Source organism: Schistocerca serialis, chromosome 2 (genome assembly GCF_023864345.2).
Source record: "Schistocerca serialis cubense isolate TAMUIC-IGC-003099 chromosome 2, iqSchSeri2.2, whole genome shotgun sequence".
NCBI lineage: Eukaryota > Metazoa > Arthropoda > Insecta > Orthoptera > Acrididae > Schistocerca > Schistocerca serialis.
The window spans coordinates 314,264,020-314,276,168 of NC_064639.1; the positions used below are offsets into that span (position 1 = coordinate 314,264,020).

General features: G+C 41.4%; 1 protein-coding gene and 1 non-coding gene across 4 annotated transcripts in view; both read left to right on the plus strand.

The window, feature by feature from the left end:
- Nucleotides 1–12,149, plus strand: part of LOC126457108 (uncharacterized) — a 77,915-nt gene that overhangs the window by 3,356 nt on the left and 62,410 nt on the right. Inside the window, exon 2 of one of the 3 annotated variants that reach the window (XM_050093155.1) lies at nt 10,840–10,977. The exons of the other annotated variants lie outside the window; for them this stretch is intronic. Coding sequence (XP_049949112.1) covers nt 10,931–10,977 — 47 coding nt within the window. The 5' untranslated portion in view covers nt 10,840–10,930. The remainder of the gene's footprint in view (nt 1–10,839; nt 10,978–12,149) is intronic. 3 annotated transcript variants of the gene reach the window in all.
- Nucleotides 5,738–5,812, plus strand: Trnat-ugu (transfer RNA threonine (anticodon UGU)). The gene has a single exon. It is a non-coding gene; the product is annotated as a tRNA-Thr (tRNA).

The following is a 12,149-nucleotide window of genomic DNA, read 5'->3' on the forward strand; positions in this document are numbered from 1 at the left end:
CACAGAACAATGGTAACTTCCGAAAAGCTTCAATAATGCACGGTTATTTGCATTTATATACAATGAAATCTGGGGTGATCTATTCTTTGGCAATAAATTTGAATCATAAGTGCTGATTTGTGATGATGTAAGTTACCCAAAAGCACTTGTACTGGTAACTTACGAAAATATTTGCAGTTTTGTAAGCATCCCAAAATTCTCAAAAGTAATCTATTTATCATGTTACTATATAATTAAATTAGAGAATGATTATTTTGAACCAGGCTGAACCTACTGTTCTCAAAAATTTTAAAAGAGCACAAATAAGTTTAATCCTACAATTAACGATAGCAGTAGGAGTTTATCACAGAACTCATAAATGTTTGAAATTTCACAGTACAAACAGACATTGATACAATCAATGAAATGTTATGCAGGAGCAAGGCAAACAGTAAGATATGCAAATCTAGAGTTTCAAATTAGCACAAAAATATTTTCAGTATTTTTCATTGACCACAGGCTTGTTTGATTCCTTATTTGTCTGAATCAGTAAGTTTCTTGTCTTATCTTATTCACCTTCCTTTTTCTTTAAACATTAACATTACATGGAACAGTAAAACAACACTGCATGATCTTGAATGAATATCTAAGTTTGGCAGAAGAAACTGATACAGCATTTGGAAATCTGTCTCCTGTCTACATGTAAACCAAAAATAATTAAAAAAAATATTTCCACCTCAAGTTAAACAAATATTAATTCAGACTTTAGTCATGCCAAGTCTTTACTACTGTGATGTAAATCACCACAGCACAAATAGTGAAAACTCCAGATGACTCAAGTTAGCTATGAATGCTTACATAAGATACATCTGCAACATTTAGTTCTATGATCACATCAGTTCTTCTTATAAATATTTAGGTTGATTGTGACTGGATAGGTGGTGTGATTTCCACATGCTCTGTTTACATAATTAGTCCTGAGTGCCTCTCCTTACATAATATTCACCTATTATCATTCCATAATTGCAGTACTGATTAGATATGTCCAGCATCTTGGCTGCACCTTTGTATATCACTAAATCTTTCTCCATTTCCTTCTCCATTTCAGCCGTACAACTGTGGAACGAATTACCCTGTACATTGCGTCTTATCCAAACCCACTTTGCATTGAAGAGGATAAGTCATTGTTGATGTAGCCTTCTTCTTGGCATATTCTAACTGTTTTCTTTCTCTCCGACAGAGTATAAATTATCTGTGTTTTTCTCATCTCTCTCTATTCTTGTTCCTTCCAATTCATCTACTAATCTCACCCTACTATTTCTTCCTCTTTCCCTAAACAGTCAATTCCTTCTGTACTGTCACCTTGTTTTATGTTAGATGTCATAACTAATATTCAACAAAAATGTAATGAGGAAATTGTTTTTACTATCCTTATGTATTGCTCCCATATTATAAGAACTGTGATGCTGATCACTGACGATGTCTGGTTAGATGTAAGAGAAGGCTCAGATCTTGCTTAAAGGCTTAAATAAATAAAGAAATAAACAAATGTGTTTTCCTATTATAGTGTACACACACAGTAACTAAAATTTCATTATATTCCCTCCTTCCTGGTGTTGCGACTTTAATGGCCAGCAGTTCAGATCAGGTGCACCTTGGTCTGAAAATCCTTTCCTGTCAAGCATCAGCAGATATACTGCTCACAGTGCAACACTGTATGGCACAGACCACAGAGAACACGAGAACAATGTTCCTCACCTTCAGTTACTCAAGCATGCAATATTATCTTGTATGTAAACAACATCATACCTGAAAATTCATGGCAGGTTAAGGCTTTGTGCCAGCCTGAGACATGAACTTGGGGCCTTTGCTTTTTGAGGCCAATTGCACTACCAACTGAGCTATGGAAGCATCACTTACAAATTGTGCAAGTTTCACAGGAGAATTTCTATGAAGTTTGGAAGCTAGTAGGTCAGTTACTGGTGGAAGCAAAGCTGTGCGGATGGATTATAAGTCATGCTTGTGTAGCTCAGCTGGTAGAGCAATTGCCCCCCCCCCCCCCAAATTCCTCACTCCCCCCAATACTCCTACCACTGTCAAGAATCAACTACAAAAGAGTGCTTCCCTCATCATCCAGTATCACCCTTGACTGGAACAACTAAACCATGTCTATTGCCAGGGCTTTGATTATTTACTGTCATGTGCAGAAATGAGCGACATCCTACCCAAGATCTTTCCTACTCCTCCTAAAGTGGTGCTCCACTGCCCAACCAACCTATACAACATCCTGGTCCATCCCAACACCTTTTCCACACCCAGCCTCTTGTCACAGGATCATATCCCTGTGGAAGACCCAAGTGCACGATCTATCGATTCCCAGCCTCAGTCTTCACTAATGCATTGTCCTCACACCCTCTACCCAACAGTTTCCCCTTACTCTGTTCTGTCACCCCTCCTAATCCATACCTCCATGTCATCCACATTGTGTGCCACACTTCACTAACTCCTGCCCCCATGTAACACATATCTAGCTGGTGCACCTGCCATCCATTCCTCCCACATTTCTAGCCAGCATACCTGCCACATCCATCCAAGCCACTAGGTAGCCATTCAGAACCCTTCTTCCTACAGCCTGTGACTTTCTCCCTCAATGCATCATACACTACACATCCCCCACCTGATCCTAGTCCACCTGCTAAACTGCAATCCTGGCACTGTGCATCTAGCCAGCTTAGAAGCTAGCAAGTCTTCATTCTCTTTTATGTGTGGCTGTCAATGAATAAACACTACAGCTATTCAGTGAACGGTCACCTTTACTTCTAAATTATTTGCTAAGTAAATATTCAACTGGACATGGCAGTTCCATGTCAGCCACCAATGAAGAGTCATGCATTAAAATTACCCCCATGAAGTTGCAGGTGCTGCCTCTTTCTACATCATACATGCCCTATGCCAAGTAAATGTGCCTATTTTTGAAAGAGACTGAGCTTGTGCAGCAAATTAGTGTGTCCACAACATGATGAAGGCATCAATTATCCCCTGTTTTAGGAGGGGCCAACCATGTGCCTTTGTGAAGGCTTGAAGGCAGACTTATGTCATCCTCAACAACATTGTTACACCCTTGTTCTAGAGTAAATGGTCATCAGGAAACCACTGGACTCCTCAAGCAAATGTGGAGGTTTTAAAGATACACATGAGTGATATTTTTGGAATCCATGCTGGTTAGCATGCAGGAAATCATTCTGTTCAATATACCTAATTATATTTGAGCTTGGAAAATGTTCTAAGATTCCACAACAAATGAATGTGAAAGAAATTGTCTGGTAGTTTTTTGGATCACTTCTACTACCCTTCTTGTAGATGGGAGTACCCTGTGCCTTTTTCCAAGAACTGGGCACAGTTTTTTGTTGGAGGGATCTATGATAGATTATAGTGTGAAGAGGGGCTAACTCAGCCACAAATTCAGTATAGGATCTGACAGGGATTCCATCAGGGCCTGGAGCTTTGTTCAGTTTTAATGATATCAGCTGTTTCACAGCACCACTGAAACTAATATTTATACTGTTGATGACGTGCAGCTTTTTTCCTGGAATAAATGATGATTAACTGAAACCCTCAGCTGCCGACAGGTGTTGTTGATATACCTCGATGTGGACAGCTCAAAAAGTGTGCCCCGACCGGGACTCAAACCCGGGATCTCCTGCTTACATGGCAGACGCTCTATCCATCTGAGCCACCGAGGACGCAGATGAATAGCGTGACTGCAGGGACTTATCACTTGCACGCTTCCGTGAGACTCACATTCCCAACTGTCCACAATTCTACATATGTAATGTACCTTATAGACATTTGCCCACCCACTCATTACTCGCGCACACTTTGGCGATTCCTGTAAGAGTTTGGGCAACCTGTGTGCATTCGCACAGACGAAGGTCGATGGCTGGGTAGCCTGGGTAGCCTTTATACACTCCTGGAAATGGAAAAAAGAACACATTGACACCGGTGTGTCAGACCCACCATACTTGCTCCGGACACTGCGAGAGGGCTGTACAAGCAATGATCACACGCACGGCACAGCGGACACACCAGGAACCGCGGTGTTGGCCGTTGAATGGCGCTAGCTGCGCAGCATTTGTGCACCGCCGCCGTCAGTGTCAGCCAGTTTGCCGTAGCATACGGAGCTCCATCGCAGTCTTTAACACTGGTAGCATGCCGCGACAGCGTGGACGTTAACCGTATGTGCAGTTGACGGGCTTTGAGTGAGGGCGTATAGTGGGCATGCGGGAGGCCGGGTGGACGTACCGCCGAATTGCTCAACACGTGGGGCGTGAGGTCTCCACAGTACATCGATGTTGTCGCCAGTGGTCGGCGGAAGGTGCACGTGCCCGTCGACCTGGGACCGGACCGCAGCGACGCACGGATGCACGCCAAGACCGTAGGATCCTACGCAGTGCCGTAGGGGACTGCACCGTCACTTCCCAGCAAATTAGGGACACTGTTGCTCCTGGGGTATCGGCGAGGACCATTCGCAACCGTCTCCATGAAGCTGGGCTATGGTCCCGCACACCGTTAGGCCGTCTTCCGCTCACGCCCCAACATCGTGCAGCCCACCTCCAGTGGTGTCGCGACAGGCGTGAATGGAGGGACGAATGGAGACGTGTCGTCTTCAGCGATGAGAGTCGCTTCTGCCTTGGTGCCAATGATGGTCGTATGCGTGTTTGGCGCCATGCAGGTGAGCGCCACAATCAGGACTGCATACGACCGAGGCACACAGGGCCAACACCCGGCATCATGGTGTGGGGAGCGATCTCCTACACTGGCTGTACACCACTGGTGATCGTTGAGGGGACACTGAATAGTGCACGGTACATCCAAACCGTCATCGAACCCATCGTTCTACCATTCCTAGACCGGCAAGGGAACTTGCTGTTCCAACAGGACAATGCACGTCCGCATGTATCCCGTGCCACCCAATGTAATCTAGAAGGTGTAAGTCAACTACCCTGGCCAGCAAGATCTCCGGATCTGTCCCCGATTGAGCATGTTTGGGACTGGATGAAGCGTCGTCTCACGCGGTCTGCACGTCCAGCACGAACGCTGGTCCAACTGAGGCGCCAGGTCGAAATGGCATGGCAAGCCGTTCCACAGGACTACATCCAGCATCTCTACGATCGTCTCCATGGGAGAATAGCAGCCTGCATTGCTGCGAAAGGTGGATATACACTGTACTAGTGCCGACATTGTGCATGCTCTGTTGCCTGTGTCTATGTGCCTGTGGTTCTGTCAGTGTGATCATGTGATGTATCTGACCCCAGGAATGTGTCAATAAAGTTTCCCCTTCCTGGGACAATGAATTCACGGTGTTCTTATTTCAATTTCCAGGAGTGTAGTTAAAGGCTACCCAGCCATTGACCTTTGTCTGTGCGAATGCACGCAGGTTGCCCAAACTCTTACGGGAATCGCCAAAGTGTGCGCGAGTAATGAGTGGGTGGGCAAATGTCTATAAGGTACATTACATATGTAGAATGGCTGGGTAGCCTTTATAGTTAAAGGCTACCCAGCCATTGACCTTCGTCTGTGCGAATGCACGCAGGTTGCCCAAACTCTTACAGGTATTGCCAAAGTGTGCGCGAGTAATGAGTGGATGGGCAAATGTCTATAAGGTACATTACATATGTAGAATTGTGAACAGTTGGGAATGTGAGTCTCACAGGAAGTGTGCAAGGGATAAGTCCCTGCAGTCGCGCTATTCATCTGTGTCCTCGGTGGCTCAGATGGATAGAGCGTCTGCCATGTAAGCAGGAGATCCCGGGTTCGAGTCCCGGTCAGGGCACACATTTTGAGCTGTCAACATCGAGGTATGTCAACAATACCTGTTGGCAGCTGAGGGTTTCAGTTAATCATCATTTACTAATATTTATTTCATTCATCTTTTCAGTCGTATGAGGATTAAATTGGGACAGTTCTCCTGGGATTTTCGTTTTAAAGGAACATTTCAGATTTTGCTTTGCTACCCTCAGTTTCAATTCCTGTCTCATTTGCTAGAGACTGGACACTAACTTTGGTGCCACTAACATCCTTTACATACGAACAGAATTTCTTTGGATTTTTTGAAATGTCATTTGACAATATTCTGCTACAGTAACCATTGAAGGCATCACACATTGCTCTCTTGACAGTCAAAGGTGTTTCATTCAGCATCTCTCTATATATAGGCCTACACTTTGTTTTACACCTATTATGCAGTAATCACTGTTTCTTTACTGAAAAGATGAGTGAAATTAGTACAGTATTGGCGTCAGTGGTGTTGGGATACAGCTGAAATCGTTAAAACTGAACAAAGCTGCAGGATCTGATGGAACCCCAGTCAGATTCTGTACTGAATTTGTTGCTGAGTTAGCCCCTTTCCCAGCTATAATCTATCATAGATCTCTCACATAGAAAACCATGTCCAGTAGTTGGAAGAAAGCACATGTCACACCCCATCTACGAGAAGGGTAATTGCAGTGACCCACAAAACTACCATACAATATTCTTGACATTGATTTGTTGTGGAATATGAAAACATTTTCCAAGCTCAAACATAATGAGGTATCTCAAACAAAATGACCACCCCCCAAGCTAACCAGCATGGATTCCAAAAATATCACTCATGTGAAACCCGACTTGCACTTTTCTTATATGACATACTGAAAGCTTTGGGTCAAGGCAACCAAGTAGCTGCATTATTTCTTGATTTCCAAAAAGCATTTGACTTAGTACCTCATGTATGCTTACTGTCAAAAGTATGATCATATGGGGTATCAAGTGAAATGTGTGACAGGACTGAGGAATTTTGTGGTAGGGAAGACAAAGCATGTGATCTTGGATGGAGAGTCATTGTTAAGATGCAGAAGTAGCTTTGGGTATGCCCCAGAGAAGTATTTGGGATACTTGCTGTTCATGTTGTATATTAATGTCCTTGCAGACAATATTAATAAAACCTCAGACTTTTCACAGATGATGCAGTTATCTGTAATGAAGTACTGTGTGAAAGAACCTCCATAAATATGCAGTCTGATCTTGATAAGATTTGAAAGTGGTGCTGAGCTTGGCAACTTCCTTTAAATGTTCAGAAATGTTAAACTGTGCACTTCACAAAATGAAAAACTGTAGTATCCTATGACTATAATATCAATGAGTCACAGTTGGAATTGGCCAACTCATACAAATACCTAGGTGTAACACTTTGTAAGGACATGACATGGAATGATTACATGGGCTCAGTTATGGGTAAAGAAGGTGGTAGACTTTGGTTTGTTGGTGGAATACTGGGGAAATGCAGTCAGTCTACAAAGGAGATTGCTTACAAATTGCAACCTTTTCTAGAATATTGCTCATGTGTGTGGAATTGATAGCAAATCGTACCAACAAGGGGTATTGAACATATACACAGGAGGGCAGCACGAATGGTCACAGGTTTGTTTGACCCAAGGAAGAGTGTTACAGAGATGCTGAGGAAACTGAACTGGCAGTTTATCCTGAGAAAGTCTACTAATGAAGTTTGAAGAACTGGCTTTAAATGATGGCTCTGGGAATATACTACAACCTGCTACATATTGCTCACATAGGGATTGTGAGGACAAGATCAGAATAATTACAGCACACACAGAGGCATTCAATCAATCATTCTTCCTGTGCTCTATACATGAATGGAATGGGAAGAAGCCTTAATAACTGGTACAATGGGACATACCCTCTGCCATATACACTTTATGGTTGTTTTCAGAGTATGGGTGTAATTGTAGACACTGTAGACAATGTTTTTAAAAGGATAGATTGCTACTCACCATATAGCAGAGATGCTGAGTCACAGACAGGCTCAACAAAAAGAGTACTAAACATGTAAGCTTTCAGTCGGAAGGCATTCTTCTGAGATAGATAAAATACACACACACACACACACACACACACACACACACAGATATATATATATATATATATATATATATATATATATATATATATATATATATATATATATAAAAAAAACAAAGATGAGGTGACTTACCGAACGAAAGCGCTGGCAGGTCGATAGACACACAAACAAACACAAACATACACACAAAATTCAAGCTTTCGCAACAAACTGTTGCCTCTTCAGGAAAGAGGGAAGGAGAGGGAAAGACGAAAGGATGTGGGTTTTAAGGGAGAGTTTAAGGAGTCATTCCAATCCCGGGAGCGGAAAGACTTACCTTAGGGGGATAAAAGGACGGGTATACACTCGCACACACACACACACACGTCCATCCACGTGTGGATGGACGTGTGTGGATGGACGTGTGTGTGTGTGTGTGTGTGTGTGCGAGTGTATACCCGTCCTTTTATCCCCCTAAGGTAAGTCTTTCCGCTCCCGGGATTGGAATGACTCCTTAAACTCTCCCTTAAAACCCACATCCTTTCGTCTTTCCCTCTCCTTCCCTCTTTCCTGATGAGGCAACAGTTTGTTGCGAAAGCTTGAATTTTGTGTGTATGTATGTGTCTGTTTGTGTTTCTATCGACCTGCCAGCGCTTTCGTATGGTAAGTCACATCATCTTTGTTGTTTTATATATATACACATTTCAGAAGAAGGCCTGGCTGAAAGCTTTTGTGTTTAGTAGGCTTTTTGTTGTGCCTGTCTGCAACTCAGCATCTTCTCTATGTGGTGAGTAGCAGTCTATCCTTTTCATAATATTGTCAGTATTCCATCCTGGCTTTTACATTGTTTGATGTAGATGTAGAAAATGAACTAAAATGCAAATTATACAAGTGCAGTTTATTTCAGCTCAATATAAAGTACTTAAAGCACACCCTGATCAAAGATGGAACAAAACACAGATGACAGAGTACTAAAACCATTGACTACTTACTGGCACCCATTAACATCATGAAAGTACAATCCTTCCTCAGCTAAAAGTAAATTATTATGAGAAATTTATCCCTGAGGCCTCCAAACTGCTCATCCTTTAAATTAATTAGATCAGAAAGGCACAGAGAACTTGTAGATATCTGCATACCAGAAGGCATTTCTGATATAAAAAGTCTGCTTCAAATATGTACCCAGCCTCAACAAATACATGCAAGGTGAGTACCTAATTCTAGGATTACATGTGTCACAATGTATTATAGAAGATGCGTTAGCCCATTGAAACACAGAAGTATTGGTGCACTGAATTCCCTAAGCATCTAAACTGCTCAGGCACACTCAGGGGGATTATTCTCACATTGAAAAGGATGCTCTTGCAATTGTGTATGACATAAAAAAGTTTATCTGTTTTTATAGTCCACAAAATATAATATGACTACAAATCACAAATTGTTCATTTCATTCTTAGGTCAGCACATCTAGCTATCTGAGAAAAATCACAATGACTGCAATGATGGGCAGTGTATTTTAGCAAACGCCAATACAAAATCCACAATAGGTCAACTATGCAACACATAAGTGCTGACACCTTGATGAGGCTGGAAAAGAGAACTGTTGCAGAATCTGATGCTTGTGAAAAGTAATGTTTCAGGCTGATGAGGACCTGTTGCAAACTTTTGCAGGGTTTATCAGTAACCTCAAATGAGATATCCCAGACCACATATAGGGATTCTATTCTCTCCTCAGTGCTAAGATATATGTATCAGAGGTGGCTGGAGGAATTTTTACCTGGCACTCCTCTAGCTGTTTGCACTTTCCTTTACATCCAATCTCAACACTGTGTATGACATCATCACCTTGGCAACTGAGTTACATCCAACAAAATCTCAACACTGTATATGGCATCATTATCTTGGCAACAGAGTTCCAGAACTATTGAATGTTATTTCTTCTGCACCCCTCCCTGGGTAATCAGTTTTTGTGCTATCCCCCAGGGGATGACAAGGATGAAGGCAATAATTGGGGACCATGTACCCTGACTAAGTGTCAATGCTGACACTGAAAAGACCATCTGCACTTGCACTGGCTGCTCACGCAATCAGTCAACACCCTCATAGCAATACTCTCCTTGGCTGATACTAGAACAATCATGGGAGTGTATCCACATCAACTTTGAAGGCCAATTCCTGGGATCAGTGTGGCTCCTGGTTGTGAAAGTGCTCTCCAGCTCGCCACATGTGGTCCACATGATATAAGCTGGAGTGAGGGCCACTGACACAATTTTGGCCAATATTTTTACCACTGAGGGGTCCCCACAGACTATTGTTTCTCAAAATTATTAACAATTTGTTGTCAAATTGAATCATGCCATCAAGTCCAAAACCTACGAATGCTGCCAGACGTCTCCATTCTGTTGCAGGATAATCCCCACCCTCATGTTGCCAAAGTTGTTTTGATTGTTTTGCAGAAGTTTCAACAGTTATGGTGATTACTTTTGAAATAATAAATAGTTTACTTACTTTGTTACAACTGTATTGTTTTAGTTTGACTGCCTTTTATAGATAATGTTATAACAGATTTGTTAATTAAAACTCTCTTAAAAATCTTTTTTAATTAGACAATTAATTGTATGGTTACTACCATTTAAAAAATAGAGTCAGACATGCCAGGTCACTGATGATCAAGTTTCTCTGTTTACTTTCATGTTGTTTAAAGTAGTTTTTTTCTATTGATACTGCTTGTAGTAAGACACTTATGTTAAATGTTTAGGATAAATTTTTGCGATACTTTTTCAGCCATGTTTTGGACAGATGATAAATATACACATTCATTACTGTTAACCTGCATATTAGCTGTTAAGTTTTATCAGACTGTAACTTCCAACCCAGTCACCTCTATAAATAAGGAAAATGACTTTTTATCATACTATCTTGCAACCTGACACTGGTTTTGATTCTAAACTATATGATTCCAGGAGTACAAAATATGTAGAGAGAAAAAAGAACAATGACTTTGGAATTGTAGCCCATAGAGTGAGATAGTATTAGATGAATGTGGACTGCTGAATGCAGTGTACCAACATCAACAGCAAGGAAGTTCTGTTATCACTTCAGTATGTAAATAATCATTCTACAAGGAATATTATTGTTTTATACTTATGAAAAATTGTTGGTTGGATCTCTTTGGAATCTGGACTGTAACAGAATCCATCCCCTAAGTACATCTGTACAGACATGTGCCTCAGAATGTATGGTGTCAAAAAAATGAAACATGTGCAGTATAATTTCTTATTGTCTGGCTGATCCATAAAATTTATATTTTCTCAATATAGTTTACATTAAATTTTGTTAACTTTGTTATTCAGTTCATAAGTTTAGTTTACTTCAAGTTTTGTTAACTTTGTTTTGACAGTTTTATTTTAATTACCTACATAATTGAAATGTCACACTTCACCCATTACATTTTAAATTTAAGTTCAATACTTAAACAAAATACTAATTTATAATCTTGATGTTGCAGAACATACTATAACATTCCTTTCAATTAACAAATAATGAAAATGATAATGTTTCTGACTAACATCACATTGTAGAGTTGTTGTTTATGTTAATGGAAATGGAAATGAGCGTTTGGCGTCATTGGCCGGGAGGCCCCTCGCGGGGCAGGTCCGGCCGCCATATCGCAGGTCTTATTACATTCGGCGCCACATTGGGCGACCTGCACGCCGGATGGGGATGAAATGATGATGAACACAACACAACACCCAGTCCCTGAGCGGAGAAAATCTCCGACCCAGCCGGGAATCGAACCCGGGCCCAGAGGACGGCAATCCGTCACGCTGACCACTCAGCTACTGGGGCGGACGTTTATGTTAATAAGGAGTGTTGATTTTATGCTTTGAATAGATTAATTACAACTGCAAAATATCTTAATTACACTTCAGGTCTCAAGTGTTGTACATAGATGACATTTTCACTATTTGTGAGTTTTTATTTATGTCCTCAAAACATTGACACCCTCTAGTAACATACTTGATCTGTTGTGTCAGGTTGCTCCTTAATAACTGAAGTGAACCACTTTGTCATGTCATGTATGCCACCTGCATCGCCACTGAGGAAAGCAACAGGCCACATCACACTAACACTGACCTGTTTCCGAACCACCAGAGATACAGGCTTCAGCCATGACATGACCAACTGTGAAATAATTCTCTTGAATTCTCTGCTTTTTTTTATCACTTTCATGAGAGTAAGATCAATTGAAAGTACTCAAAAATAGATCTAT